Source organism: Desmodus rotundus, chromosome 13 (genome assembly GCF_022682495.2).
Source record: "Desmodus rotundus isolate HL8 chromosome 13, HLdesRot8A.1, whole genome shotgun sequence".
In the NCBI taxonomy this organism is placed as follows: Eukaryota; Metazoa; Chordata; class Mammalia; order Chiroptera; family Phyllostomidae; genus Desmodus; species Desmodus rotundus.
The window spans coordinates 9,009,331-9,025,372 of record NC_071399.1 but is presented as its reverse complement, the minus strand read 5'-3'; the positions used below and the strand labels follow the sequence as shown (position 1 = coordinate 9,025,372).

At 37.8% G+C, this 16,042-nt stretch overlaps 1 protein-coding gene across 1 annotated transcript; it reads right to left on the bottom strand.

The window, feature by feature from the left end:
• Positions 1 to 563: 563 nt before the first annotated feature.
• Positions 564 to 15,824, bottom strand: CFAP96 (cilia and flagella associated protein 96). Its single transcript, XM_053916630.1, has 8 exons — positions 15,562 to 15,824; positions 13,611 to 13,792; positions 11,361 to 11,580; positions 8,600 to 8,737; positions 8,420 to 8,495; positions 5,834 to 6,013; positions 2,264 to 2,433; positions 564 to 1,140 (listed from the first exon to the last, which is right to left on the bottom strand). The coding sequence occupies exons 2-8, from the start codon at positions 13,708 to 13,710 to the stop codon at positions 1,092 to 1,094; spliced, it is 933 nt and encodes a 310-aa protein (XP_053772605.1). The 5' UTR covers positions 13,711 to 13,792; positions 15,562 to 15,824; the 3' UTR covers positions 564 to 1,091.
• Positions 15,825 to 16,042: the final 218 nt, after the last annotated feature.

The following is a 16,042-nucleotide window of genomic DNA, read 5'->3' as shown; positions in this document are numbered from 1 at the left end:
AAAATATAGACTTGACAATAGTAAAAATTCACTGTGCCGTCTGCAATCCCTTTAAAAGCCAGATATATACCTGGATTGACATAGTCCCCACCCCACTGGGAAAAAATGAGTCCGAAAGAGGAGTAGCGCAGCCCCTACGTGTTCTGAGTTCCAGCTCAGAGAAGCCCAGGATGGCAGAAGGGCAAGTCCTAAGGCAGCACCGTGAATCAAAAATAACTTCCCCAAGACATTACATGAATAGATACTGTAAATGTCTCCTTTTAATACAAACACCACCACCACCCACAAATGAGTGGGGACTATTGATACAGACCTCCTTATGAATTATAGTAATGCATTTAAATTGTATCTTTCAACAACAGATAGTCTTAAAAGTGGGAGGGCCAGTGAAGAAAAGAGAACTCGGGAACCAGAGCGGGAGGCCTAGGGGGATGCTCTGCGAGAAGCGGCTTTGGACAGCTACAGAGGCCCAGGGGGACACCAAAGACAAATCCATCCACCTTGTAGCTGTGATTTTCTGTAAGACAATGACATAAAAGTGTGTTCCCGTTCTCCCTTAGCCCAACTTGGCCTGGGGCTGCCCTGGCTGACTGGACGCTTTACAGAGGCTTTAAACAAAGGTGAGGGACCTCAGAAATTGAGACACTTGACTTCCTATACAGGCTGTGGCCCTGGGGTGGCCAGCGATCCAGTTTTCGACTCCAAGAAGAAACAGCAGGTTAAGGGTTTGCTCTGTACGCTCCGCCCCTCCAGCCCTCACATCCATCCCAGCTCTACAGCCCTGAAGCTTTTTAACATTAGGAGTCCACGCTCTCAATCGAGACACCACAAGTCAAGGCTTTATAAAACTTCTAAACATTATATTCTCAGAAGCACAGCTCTAAATGCAGATCAGCAATCACATATTAAATTATTGGCAAATACTATTTATTCATTAATAGTACTAAAAGAAGAGTATTAGAGTGGAAGGATTAAATTTGTCATAAATGCTTGAGCTCTCTGTTCCACATCTTGTATTTTTTCCAAATAATTAGCACTTGATAAAGAATTACTGGTGGTTGGGATCTAGAAAGCTCTTTGTCTTCCAGATGCTAATAGGACTGAACTGAAGCAGTCTTGTAGTTCTTCATATTTAGTGCCCTAAAATTAGAAAATAAATGCCCATTTAATTTTAGAGGTATGCTAATATATCTGTAGGTTCTTGTAAAAATGTTTTGCAATAAAAAATTAACAATCCCAAACCAAATTTCCTCACCAAATTATAAAGCTTCACTTTATATAAATCACATATATTTTAAAGATGTAATTTAAGAATGAAAAATTGGTTTGTGGGACCAGTTTTAAATAATCAGTTACTCTTTTCTGTCCAAACACATACACCAGGGCACCACAGAGCTTTCTGTTCTCTGGATGGAAAAACTCACAGGAAACTGCCCCCCGAATATTATTTCTGCAGACAACAGTTAAATTACATAAGTACTGAGGGGCAGTCTCACTCTTGCAATATAATAAAAATGTTGGTATTAGAACCACTATCTACAAGTGATAGGCTGGCTAGTGCTCTCATAAAAGAAAGTGTGAATTTGGTGTCCTTTACGTAATCCACTGTGGGATTGCACTGAAGTTAAAAATAGGTTAATCGGCTTAGTTGGCATGAAAACTTTTTCAACAACTAGATAGAAATGAATTCTTCCACTGGTTTCTGATCTTGCTCACACAGACACAAAACAATAGATTGTCCTTTCCTAATTTCTGTTCTGAGCTCCCGAAAATTTCTCAGTTTTAAGAGTGCTCAAAAGCTGGGTAACATTGAAGTTTCAAGATACTTTAATACATACCTTTCCTCGAAGTATTATAAAGTGATGTTAATAGCATTTTAATGAACAAGAATATTTCCTGTTTACATACAAGGTCGTTTCAAAGCTAAGAAAAGAAGTCTCAGGTGTCTTGTCAGCATGCCCAGCTAACTGAACTAGGAATGTCCGGTTAGTCTCCAACGACGCAGTAAGACGCCATAGGTTTGCTTTAAAAATTATGGACAGAGAGTTTGGTACAGATCAATTAGGCCTTTTCCAATTGCGAATTTCAGAAGATGGGAAAGAACTTTTACCAGGGAGAGCAGGTATATGGAAGGATTTCTCAAATCACCCAAATTTGTTGTTTATAAAAGTACGCACAAATAAAAAAAACATCATTTTGAAGGAATCTAAAAGTTCAAAACAATCTCTCTCAGTATAGGAACGAAATGAAATATATTACTTACTTTTTGACATTCAAAGTCATTATGCTTTGAACTGGTCTGCTCTTCGGTCCACCTGGTGGGTGGAAAATCTTAGCGCCTTGGCTGAAAGTCTGCTTTTCCAACTTGGCCGCGTAAGGGTCAGCAGAATGTGAAGGGTAAGGGTCAAATGTTCCTGCTTTCATTCCACCAGCCTACAAACAAAAATGAGACCATTTTATGGGGTTTTATAAAATGCTTCTAAAAAATTAGATTTTGAAGAAGTTCATACACACTTGTGTATTGTCTATCGAGTTGGTTTTACGTTTAAAGAAAGGTATTTAATTCAAGTACTAGCAAAGAGTCTCCCTACCATCAATTTTAGGGCGTTAAGACACTGTAATTCCGAAAGTCTCTATTAAAATACAAATGTTCACAGGAAAATAATAGTCCAAATTATTGCCAAGCATTAAAATTTTAGTGAGAGTTTATCCCACCGGGCTCTCATCTAGTTAGGGGGTGAGCCCATCACTGAGGGGATGAGACCTAGGTCCCATTTATTGTGACAGAGAAAGAAGTTAGGACTTAGAACCGAAGGGTGGGAGAAGAGGACAAGGGCAAGGTTCGTCCAACAGGAAGCCTGGCAGGACATGAGTTTACCGAACATCAGTCAATGATGAGAAAGATAATTTTTTTTAAAAAAAGGAATAGCACATAGAAATAGAAGGTGAGAAGAAAATGTAACCTATTTTATATTTATTTATAATCTGTTAAGGGAAGTTGACAAAAATATTTTTCACCTACACACAAAACACAAATATTTGTTTCAGCTTTTTAAACTGATTTACCATGACTTTAATTTTTATATTATATATAGTTACTAAGAAAATGCTACAGAATCATAATAACCCATTTATTTAAGCATCTTTTCTCTTACAGTATCTAAGCCAAATCTATATGAAAATTGAATTCATTTGAAAGATATGGCTGTAATTTTCAAATTTTCTAGATTAAAAACAGATTATTTTGAAGAGCAATAAATAATAAGAAAACTTAAGAAATGTAAAATAGACTCAAAAAATATAAAAGTGGATAAATTAAAAATAATAAAATATATATGGTAAATATACCAACCTACCAAATGATGCATTTGAAAGTACATTAAATAGATAAATCTACATTGAAATTAAGGATATGAAAGAGTGGAGGAAACCCATACATACACAGAATAATAAAATACTGTTTTAGTAAACCTCTATGTTAATAAACTTGAAAACCTGAATGAAATAAATGATTTCCAAAGAAAACGTAAATGTCAAAATTGACTCAAATAGAGATAGAAAACCTATAGAAAACAGATGGGCCCCATGCAAAAAATTAAGCCCAGAACCTTTCCTATGATAATTCCTTCAAGCTTTTAAGAACAGGTATTTCTGGTGCTACTTAAATTGGTATAAAACATAAAGAAGGAAATCTCCCTGATCATTTTAAGATGCTAGCATCTACTGATACCAAAATAGAAGAAGGCATACAAAAAAAGAGTACAGACAGCCACCCTTAAAATCAGTGATGCAAAGATACTTAATAAAATGTTAACGAGTGAAAATGTATTACACTTAAAGACTAACACAGCATGGCCAGTAGGATTCACTTCCAGAAATCTACTGTCGTTCATCTAATAACAGGTCAGAGGGAGGAAAAGCCATGGTATAAATAGATTACACCAAAAGTCACATAATTCTACGTACATTCCTCATTTATCCCTAGCGTTGGCATCTATAAAAGTGAAACACCAGAAGTATCCTCATTAAACTCGAGATGAGGGCAAGGAAGGCCACTGTTGTGGCCGAAGCAACTGGACGTGAGCTTGACATGAGAGATGTAGGTATCGGGAAGCAGGGGGCAAAATTATTATGCAGATAACGTAATCATATAACTGAAGCTCCACAAAGAATCAGCCCAATACCCGTTAGAAGGTAAGAAAGTGTAATGAAGCTGCCAGTAATTATTTTTTAAGTCAAGTGTTTTATAAGGGCAAATAACATGAGGAGAAATATGATGGGAAGAAAAAACTATTGACCCCAGCCTTAAAATATGTGAGAATAAATCTAAGATATGTAAGCCCATGTGAAGTAAAATATAATATTCTACAAGGGAAATGAAGGTTTTTATTTTGTTTATTTCTAAATCGGAAGATTCAAATTATGAATATCCAAATAAATCTGAAAATCTAAAGATTTAACCTTATAGCAAAATACCAAAGGACTTTTTCCTCCAGAACTTTACAAAATGATTCCAAAGTTCTAGAGAATATGTAGAGGAGAACAGCCGATATAATTTTTTTAAAGGAAAACAATACTGAAATGTAATAGTAATAATTAAAAGCAGGTTGGAACTGGTAGGCATAAACAAATATCAAATAGAATGGAAATTTAGGAAAAATTTCTCAAAAAAATGGGAATTTTGATTTGATGAGTGGTATTCCAAAGCAGTGGTATTAAAAATTATTCCACCAGTAATATTGGGAACAACTGGCTTTTAGAAAATGGCAGTTTCACGGAAATCTAATTCACACGCAACACCCTGGGCCCGCGCGAAGCCTACAACTCTCTGAGCTGTGCAGACACAGACCCCTCAGACCAGGAGCGCAAGCGAGGTACCGCACAGGTCCTCCCCCAGAGCTGCCTTCTGCCCTGAACACTGGGTTTTGAAAAAGATGGAAGCTGGATCCTCATCTCGCCCGCCCCTCACGACAGTTACTGGGGCAAGCAAAAGTAGGTTTACAGCGGTGAGCACGTGACACAGAGCTTACTCTCCTGCATTATTATTTACTGTTCACTGTATCACGAATGACCGCCAACCGACGCTTGCCCACCCCTGTATATTTCAGATGAAGACTTCAGTGCAAAAGAAGACGACTAATAGAAGAAATCAACAATGTCTATTTTCCTAACATTGATGGTGAGGTTATGACATCATACAACTCAGTGCGAAGGATAAATTTGACTACATCAAATTACTAAATTTCTGAATAGCACAAAATTCCATAACCAAGTCAAAGATTTAACAGACTGAAAAAATTATTTTCCACACAGATGACAAAAGAACAATGTCCTTAACATATGAAAAGATCTTATAAATCAATATGAAAAAATACAAATATCTAATAGAAAATCTGCAGGGAAAATAAACAGGCAATTACAGAAGAAAAAATATATATAAACAAAGGTTTATAAACTATGAGAAGCATTTTCATTTTTATTCAAACTTGTAAACTTCAGCAAAGTAAAACAGTTTATTTTAATCATTTCAAAAACTAAAAGATGGTCTGGCTCTTTACGGTTTTGAGAAAAACTATACCTAAGATCTAGAGAGGCACTTAGCAGTTCACAAATATATTTGAACTGACGAATACTTACTTCATAAGAGCTTCCTTATTCCCATACACAAGCCATACTTTGGGACTTTTCATAATTTTATAAAAACTGGTTTCACAATTCTTGACATGAATATAAACAAAACTTTACTTACATGGGTAACAAAATAATTTGACGGCAAGAGGCATCATTTCTTTAAAATGCTTAATATTTTTTCATTCAAAAATTTTTAACTTACCTTTTTACCAGGAGAAGGGGGCTTAAAAGGGCCTGTAGGCAATGCTTTCTTCTCTGCTTGTTTAATTGGTGGTAAAGGCTTCTCCAAAAAATAAGGATTGGTATCAAAATATTCTCTTGGGTAAAGATTTAACTTGAAAGGTGCCCCTTTAAGTAGGCGATGATGCTCTTCATTATTTTTCTGTAGAGTTTGAAATTATATTGCATAAGTTACTCAAATTGATAATAGTGCAGTATTGAATCTTCTTTTATATTTCATTTATTTATTTATTTATTTATTTACTTTTTAATCCTCACCTGAAGATATATTCACTTATTTTAGAGAAAGAGGAAGTGTGGGGAGGTGGGGGAGGGGGGAGAAAAAGAGAGAGAGAAACACTGATCAGTTGCCTCCTGTACACACCCCAACCCGGATGAACCTGCAACCAAGGTTATATGCCCTGACCAAGGATCAAACCAGCAACAGGACAACACTCCAACCAAGCCACCCACCCAGGGCTCTTTTAAATTTTCATATAAGCACATGGGTTTTTAAATATATACTGCCAGGTTCACATTTTTTAAAACGTTCCTTTGTTATGTTCTGTTTTCATGACACAAAGATAGGCTTACTTATGAGCAAGCACAACTATGTTAATTTTGGATGTAAATTTATTTGCGGTATAGAGATCTACTTACCACCTGGACAAATCTGTTAACTATCTCGGTAATATGACATAGAAAAAAAAAGAAAAAGAAAAGAAAGATGTTCCTTTAGTTCAAACCCTCACTCCCGCCCGCCTTTCAGCACTTCGAGGGGACTGCGAACCCCTGCAGGGTCACGTGCTCTCAGACTGCGGAGGCGGATGATCGCGCCCCACCATCCCATGGTCAAGATCAAACGGGATCCTGTGTGTGAAGTACCTGGCAAACGGTAGGCCCGTAATAAACGTCAGTTTTTACTTCTGAGAATGAGGAATACCCACTTTTCACATCCTACCATTTTTACATGACAGTATTTTTAGCTACCTAGTACTCAAGCAATACGGGAGTCAATTTTTCCCTCCTACACTGGGATCTTCTCTGTGGGACAAGACTAAGGACAAAAATTGCTGTTAATAAAGTAGAAAAAAATCATGATATAAAATATAGACTCAAAAAGAAAACTGTCAAGTGAATAGTGATAGAATTTTCTCAGTTTTTTCAAATATGAAATTTGGTATTTCATCATTCAGCTGAAAACATTTGATAAATGGAATCTAAAACCATTAATCCAGGGAAGACTCGCTTTCATTTCTAAGAACAATGCTGTGACACTGTCAGAATTTTTTGCTGTTTTTGGATTATTCTCTTGCTTTTGCTTGTCCTTACCCTTTCTCCAGCCTGCAGGAACTTCACCCCTTCTTGGCAATCTCCTCTCCTCTCTCCCACACCACAATGGCACTGATAACTTCACTGTTCCACTTTTCCTTTTGGGAAGTGTTTATCTCATTTCGACTTCTGATTGGTCTACTGCAGGGCCCACCAATCTGCAGTGTTAACAGTTGCCCCGGGTGCTTCTGAGGCAGGGTATCAATACAGCAATGCTTTAAGGATCTGAATCTCCTCTCTGTTTTACCAACCCCTGCCCCAGAGTATTCAGTTGAGTGCTGATCGGTACACACATGTGAGGAAACTGCTCAAGGCCAAAGGAACCACCTAGAAGGATCCGAGGTAACAGCACCCAGCCCTGACACAGAGCTAGGAACCATGATTCCCAGGGCCCCGAGCGGAGCACACAGAAAGGTCTTGGTTCCGAAGTGAGGAAGAACTAGCTCCAGATTCAGCACTGCTTCCATCCCAACAAAAGAATCTTAAAAGAAGACCTGAAGAAAATCAAACTATTTACAGGGAATTTAACTGCACCCCAAAACAAAGCTCAAGAATATGTATAAGAATACAAAAATGTTTAGCAACCAAATGAGGTAAAACTGGCAACGCCCAACATCCAACTGAAAACACCAGCAAGGAGAAGAGTATAAAAGGCCCCGCACCGGCTGTGTCAGTTCTTCACTGTGTCACCTAGAGAAGTGAGCAGTTTTCCATCCTTTCCCTCTCCCCTCTGTAGGCATTCATCCTTTCTGCTTCTACTTTCTCACTTTTCTCCATCCCTCCTCCACGCCATTCACTCATAATGACTTGGTCAGCCCCAAAGTACTCCCACGACTTTGGCAGGCACGAGATATTAGGGTGTGGGGGGGACATGACCAAATGTTAGGATATGCCTCTGCTACTCTTCTACCGAAAATAGAGTGCAGTCGATCAGGCGGAGTTAACAGAGGTCTCCCGGCCAGGTTCGACAGATGAAGGCTAGATGGAGGAAACTATAGCACCAGGCAGAAGCTCATCCTGGGAAGAGCTGAGAGGATCTACAGCAAGATGTGGAGATCTAACATCAAAAAAAGTAAAATTATCACAATTCATAAACATCAGGTGGCCACCGACCTAATAATACAAATATGTAAAACAAAACAAAGCATCACCTGGTTAAAACAAAACATGACCACAAGTGAATTCTCTAAGTCAACTAAATGAGAAAAGTTGAAAAAAAATTAAAACATCATTTTACCTTATAATTTAGTTTTGGTGCATCGTAGAAATCAGCAGAGTGTGAAAACTGTTTACCTATCGTGACATTTGCATAGCTAAGGACAGAAAACAAGTGATGGTGACTTCGGGGTTCAGAAATTTTAGATTTCATTGTTTTCGGTTCAAAACAAGCGGTATAAAAATAGTGAGCATGCCCTACCCATATCCAGTTCCCTTCTTTCCCGGGTTTGTGTATAAATTCTTCCCAGGTGCCTCGTATTTTTCTCTGGGTTTGGACTGCGCGCTGAAGAATGGGACTGGACCACCTATTGTTCCGTAGTAGGTTCCTACTCCACATCTTACCATTAAAAAAATTAAAAAGAGCAGGTTAAAATGGCCAATTTTGTGTTACATACATTTTACTGCAATTTATTTTAAAACGATTGAAAAGTGGCATTGACTTGCTTAATTTTGGTAAGAAAAAAATCACTTGTGTTTTTAATTCAATTTTCCCCATGGTTCGAAGACAAATTTTGAGATGAGTTTTTAATTTTTTATGCTTATTTTAAATGTTCATATGAACAAAACTTCGCAATCTGTAGGAAGTTAAATTGCTCCCATTAATTCAGTTAACTATAACAATAAATTGACTCTTTTGTAGTTTTTTAGGTAAATTTCCAGGTACTTTATGGCAAATTAGCTAATAAATGGCTCACTACTTCTGACCATGCACTCATTAGAAACTACACTTGCCAAACATATAGATATTTTTTCTACTGTTGATAGCAAAATGAGTCTCATGGAGTTTTGCTGATTTTCTCCTTTTTGGCTTATACTTATTACTACAGAAAAAATTAACCAAATATTTTTTAATTTTATGTTAAATTTTCTGGGCCCACAGTATACATATTTAATCATTAAACCATTCACCACCTAGTATTTTATCTTAACAAATATTATCTTTAAATTTCATAATAAAAATGGTAACTAATGTTAGTAACAAGTTATGGTCTCTAATTTCCAAGTTATCAATGAAGGAAATTTTAATAATCAGAAAACGGTATCCAAGACAAATGAAACCTCATTATCATCAAAGTCTGACACTGTTTAGACATTCGAATCAAAACTTTTAAAAACTAGAGAGACATCAACATCAATTATTTATTATCTCTGGCCTACAAATAGGTATTTTACCCTTTAAGTAACTTTAAATAAGGTTCCATTAGGAGAAGATACTCATTTTCATTCATTGCTATTTATGAATATATGTCATGAAATAAAATATAACATGGAGATAAGCCAATGACATCACAGATGAAAGGTCAGTTATGCACAGTCATAATCTAAGAAGAATATAATTTAATACAAGCAATAAATATTGGTACATTTAAAATGTATAAGTGTCTACGGTTCCATCATTTGGTGGTGACTAAGTACCAGTATAGAAGGCTTCTTATTTCCACTATCAATCTCTTTTTTGAAATACTTTCTGTATCCCACTAAATCATAGACTTTTTCACATGTTTGTGAGATTTAAAAAGAAAGGGAAATTAGTCTAACTACAAAACTGTTATCATTTCTTGGCTGACAAATGAACATAAAAGCAGATTATAATCAGCAATTTTCAACTAGTGTGACACAAGAATTTTTAAAACAACCAATACCTACCTAACTATTTTAGTCAGGGGCACTGAACTCTTTTTCCTTAGATTGTCAAAAAGAATGACAACAGTCAACACAATAGCTGTTTGATGTGAATAAATCAAAATTATGCCTATTTTTTTTGTCAGATTGGCAAAATCATATATTTTTTGGTGTGCTGCAGAATTTTAGCATTAGTTTATGTGCCACGAGATAAAAAAGGTTGAAAACCGCTGTTATGATCTAATGTATCAAGACAGCAATTCCCAATTATTTCCACAAGGGGTCAAAGTTCATGGGAGACACTGGAAAATAAGAAAAGGTTATTCAAAGGGTAAAATACCTATGTTACATGTAAAAGAAATGAAGCAGTGACTGAAAAAATGCAGTATCGAAAAAGAAAATGAAGAAGACAAGGAAAAAGTAATAACAGTAAAAATAAATAATTCAAAAAATAACAGAAAAACAAATTCCCCAGTCTTAATAAAAACTTAGTCATTTTGACTTAAAAGATTAAAGCTTCACTAATCTCAAGAAGATACCACAAATAAGCACAAAATCAGCCTTCAACCAACCCTCATCTACCATAAATTATAAATGAAGAGAGTAACATTATTGAGTGTAAATTAACATATTATAAAACTCAGCTACGTGGTATCATATAGCATAGGCTATATGATTGTTTTGTTTAATGATCTGAAGTTAAGAAAAAAATGAGTCCTGCCCCCAAGTGGGGATGGGGAGGTGAGGTGCCAGAAACACGAACATTGCAACAAAGTATGAAGCATGATCTGTGCTGGAGAAAAGGGGACCTTCACGGTGACAACTGTCACAACTAAAATGTTGTTAACCTCCCCCCCATGCCTGTACATTCACGATGATCGTTACATATGTATCCTTGATAAATTATTTCCTTTATCAAAAAAGAAGGCTCCTCCTACTTTCACGTTTTTATTAATGCCTTGTAAAGTTTTTTTTTTAAAGCAGACGAAATAGTCCAGGGCACAGATGTGATGACCCAAGGCGATTTCCCCCATCCTGACTACTGCCTGCTTATTGACTGAATTTATATTCATTATTTAGTTGGCCTTTATTATGTAAACTAATAGAGAACAGTGACATCAATAATCCAAACTTCAATGTGATAAGGAGAATCAATTTAATCAAAATTACCTGTCAACCTAAATCTTTCAATATAATTGTCCCCAACTAAGACAGACTAACCAAAGGATCATACTTTAAAAAATGTATCATATACAAGTAAGTCCTGCGGAAAAACAAACAATTTAGGCCGGAGGAGAGGAAGTGGCAGGTGTGAGACTTTCCCCCCAGACACTTACGGTTTCTTATCTCCATTACTAGGGAGGAAGGCTTTGCCTAGATTTTTTTTGGCTTCTTCCATCATATACCGTCTCCTCACTTGATTCAGACTGACATAGCCTTCACCTTCAAAAACCCTTACAAAGTGGGGGTCGAAATAGCCGGCCTGGAGACTTGACATTTCTTTGGACCCCCCCGGTAGCATCTGTTTTTTTCTGCTGGCAGCTTCATTAAAGGGTCCTTTAAAGATAAGGTAGGGATATGATCATTTTGAGCTCACCAGTAATTAAAGAACATGAAAGATAACTTAGAAAAGATTCAAAATATGACGTGGGCCACTAAGTTTTGAGACCTAAAACCTGTTTCAAAATGTTCACTGAAAGCTCTGTGTGTAAGGCTAGGTTGGCAATAAGGCCTGAGAGGGTTGCATTAAAATGTATGAATAATTAGATTAAGGTCCTGGTTATAGACTGTGAATTTCAGAGCTGGAAGAGACCTTAGAGGTTACTTAATCCCATGCTTCCCCATCTGCATACTGGGAAACACCGTTTGTGTGAGGGGTGTGTGAGTGTGTGTACAGGTTGAAGGGGAGGGTGTTCCACACTCAGACTGAAACAGTTTCCCTCCTGGATATACACACGTGAGTGCCATTGTCCACTAAAAGACCTGAACAAGAATGTTCACAGCAAGGTCATTCCCTATCACCAAAAACAAGAAAGAGTTCAAATGCCCATCATCAGAACAGATAAATAAATTGTGGTATATTTATCCAATGAAATATTGGATTGGCCATGGCCAAAAATGTGTTTAGTTTTTTCCGAACGATGGCTCTAGTTGTGTTCAGTTGTCTTCAACTTCTTTCGAAACAATGTTATTGGATTGGATTGTGACAGCTGTCATATCAGCGTGCATTTAAAAACATCAAAAATTGGTGAACTTTTGTGCAGACATTTAAATACTGAAGATAGAAGAAAACATTCAACATTTTTGGCATATTATGCTTTATTATTTCAAGAAAGGTGAAAACGTAACTGAAATGCAAAAAGAAAGATTTGTGCAGTGTATGGAGAAGACGCTGTGACTGATCAAATGTGTCAAAAGTGGTTTACAAAGTTCCTTGGTACTACTGGTATTTTAGCCAAATAATTCTCTGCTGTGAGGCTGGCTGAGGCATTGGCAGACGTTTGCAGCACCCCCGGCCTCTACCCACTAGAAGCCAGTATCAGGAGACAGCCGACATACTCAAAATACCCAAATAAATAAAGTTATTGGTGAAAATGAAAAATGTGTCCTTTATTTTATGGAAAAAACTAAACAGGCTTTTCGGCCAACCTCATAATAATAGCCCTAACATTTTTTAAAGGCTGTTTTTATGAATATTTAGAACTTCTGTTATAATTTGGATCAATTTGACAAGTCCTTGGTAATTAATATAAAGAATTTTTTGAAGTTCAAACAATCCTTAAATCAACTGGCTATTTAAATGAGAAATTGTATAACTGATTTTTTTAACTTAAATTTTTGAAAAGTAATACATTCACATGGTTCAGAATGCAAAGTGTAAACATTTTTACAATAAACCTTCCTCCCACACTTGGCCATTCAGTTCCTCTCCGACAGGCAATGATGATAGTAAACTTGTTTCCCAAAGAATGTTGAGGCTGTTCCAATAAATATTTTCATACATATTCTTCTCTATTTTTAATGCTCAGCATACTATATACACCATTCTGCAATTTAATTTTTTTAATAACATCTTAGAGGTATTTCATATCGGTATATTCTTTCTTACTGTTCAATAGAAGTCATCGAATAGCCAAAAATTTAACTGAGACTTTGAAATTTTTATTTACTTTAGCTCTTATTATTTATGACTCTTCTAAAAATCCCTCGGCTATTCACTTAGCATTTCATTTTTCAAGAAGGGATGGTGGATGGCCTTTTCGGGTGCAAATGTAAATGCTATTTGCATACTAGAGTGTGCCATTTAAGGAAAAAAAGCTAAAAAAAAATATTCTAGGATGAAACCTTGGAAAGAAGTAAAATTACCCATAAGCAGAATTATAAAGGTAGGGTAGCGCAATGAAATGAGCTTCCTGCTCTTAGGAAATGAACGTCTCTTAACTCTATGGAAATTTCACAGGTTTATTCAACTACAGTACTAATACTTGAAAATATGGACCATTAAAATATCATTTAACTTAAATATTAAATCCAAATTTTCATATAGGAAATGTCTACTCTTAGGCCGTAAAGAAAACTATACTCACGATTAAACTGTGACACGTATTTATCGCCAACCGTAACGTAGCCCATCTCACTGAAGAGGCCGATCCTCTCCATGTCGGTCTTCCCTCCTTCTGCGGGCATGGCTGCCTCTTGGGCCGGTGCTCTCTATATGGGTACCTTCACACGGTTCCTTAGGGCCACTTCTATTTTAGCCCCAATCGACCTTACAAGGAAAAATACAGGAGGGAATGTTTAGAAAAATGGTGATTAATAAACTTCAGTCTAAATTACTTCAGTCTGAAAGTTAACCTTCTCTAAAAAAAAACAATAGTCCCAAACTATGTGGGGAAAGAATCCACTTTGGGGGCTGAGAGGGGAGTAATGAGATTCAAAATTATCACCATGAAAGCGAATTGTCTTCACTTTCCAGGTAAAATATCCCGAAGTCGTTAAGTGTGTGTGACAGCACTGTCGCACTGTCATCCAACTGTTGTAAATGATAACATTCTCACTGTAAACTGAGGCACAGATACTGTGCAAACAACATTCCTCGGGTTCAAGTTAGAATTAAAAGTCATAATTAACGAAGACAGGCCTTTTCAGTTTAGATCAAACGATTTAAATAGACTGCATTGTCCCTCACATTGAAAATTATAACTTTGCTTTTCAGAATGCACAACACATAGAGGTACAACCCTACAGTTCTTGAATTTTTTTCAAGTTTAATGGGGGAGAGGACAATTGTCCAGATAATATAAAAACAAAGAACAACAATAACAACAAAAATCCGCAATGAATTCAAAGTATCTGTTAAAGGGTAGACTGTACCTGTGATTACCTTTTGAAATATAGCATTAAACATGCAACGATTTACTTAGACATTAATTTTTTACTTAGACTTGTTCTAAGAAAGGAGGACCAAAGCACTAAGAACACTTCCCCCATTTCCTCATAGTGTTTTTGAAGCACCAACTTGCTCTAGGCACTGGGCATCCATTAGGGAAAAAACCAAACATTGGCTTATGCCTTGAATATAGAACAAGCTGTCAATGACACTGAACTTTTATATTTGGAACTGAGGCTCATCTGAGCATGAATCACTGCTGATGTGTAATATCAAAGGGGCACGTGAAGATCCCAGTTAAACTCAAACGAAGAAAATACAAGTCCTTCCCCTCATCCTACCTCTTCCTCTGCTTGGGTACGTTTTTCTAAAGCTAGTGGTCAGTCAGTCCCCTAGAGTGTACAACTTCTATTTGCGTGGCATTTCAAAGCTCCATTACCGCTGCCCAACCGCCAAGCTTCCTGTGCTTTTACAGGGGCTCCCAAGGCTGCTATCACCCTCCTGTGTCGCCATGGGGACCCTGCTCCTGGCCCCTGGGCTGCATTTGCCTTCCTTCAGTTCTCAGGTTGAGCCCTCCCCAGTCACAGGACCATGACACGCGCTCTGTCACTTTAGGCAGATACTTCAGACTGTGCCAAACCCTTTCGTTCCCTTCGTATTATTTCGTTTAGTCATCACTTTAATTCCCTCGATCACAGCCGCATGCTCTTCCGTTTCCGTGTCCCCTCGATTATGAGTTATCATCTTACATCCACAGTAACAGCTCCGCCCCATCCCGCCCCCCCACCCCCACCCCCCACTCAATTGTTGGCTCCACGAAGGCAGGAACGAGGTATGCGTTTGGTTCCTAGCACAATATTCCTAGTGTCTGCGCAGCACCTGGCACAACAGAGCGAGGGAAGGAGTTTTGCCACTCTTTAACTCTCCTTGAGCAACATTTACAAAATCATTCATTCATGTATTTAGCAGAGTCTTTGCAAACCGCTCCTCTGGGTAAGGCTCGCTGAGAAAACTGAGATTTTAAAAAGCCCGGAGAGAGCTTACACTCTAGTAGAAAAGTTCAAAATTAAGTAGAACACTCCTGGAACGTGGATAAAATGCCGGGGGTTGGGGGAGGGTACACGAGGGGCAGAAAACTTCGGGCTAACCTGATGAGGAAAGAGATTCCCCACTAGGGAAGCGGAGGCTCGGGGTAGGTAGTGTATAAAGAAGGGCAACACCTGGCGGCCGCGAGGACGAAGTCCCCTCCCAGAAGGGCACTCAATCCGACGACCGAGATCAGGTCGTCTCAGCTCTGGGCCAGGTTAACTCAGCTGCAGGAGACCCGAGACGTGCGAAGCCAGGCCTGCGCAAGCGCTTCCCGCACGGGGACTCGCCGCGACGAGCCAGGGCGTGCTAGACGTTCAGCCTGTATTTGTTGTGACAAATTGCCTCGGGTACGGGAGACTCCATTCCAAGGACACCACGGGGGACACGTGGAGGCTGCGAATTCGCCACGAGGAACACAGAAAGACTTGTGAGTGGGGTGAGATACGAATGATCTAACCAATGAAATTTACTTGTAAATTTTAATAAAATTTATTTTTATGTTAATTACAACAAGACTTCTTCCTGCCCCTGTCTTCACCC

Coding starts and splice junctions, on each gene's coding strand:
- CFAP96 (XM_053916630.1), bottom strand. CDS start 13,710: ATGCCCGCAGAAGGAGGGAAGACCGACATGGAGAGGATCGGCCTCTTC. Junction 8,496..8,599: donor AAGAAGGGAACTGGATATGG/GTAGGGCATGCT, acceptor TTCTGTCCTTAG/CTATGCAAATGTCACGATAG. Junction 2,434..5,833: donor CCCCTTCTCCTGGTAAAAAG/GTAAGTTAAAAA, acceptor TTTTGTTTGTAG/GCTGGTGGAATGAAAGCAGG.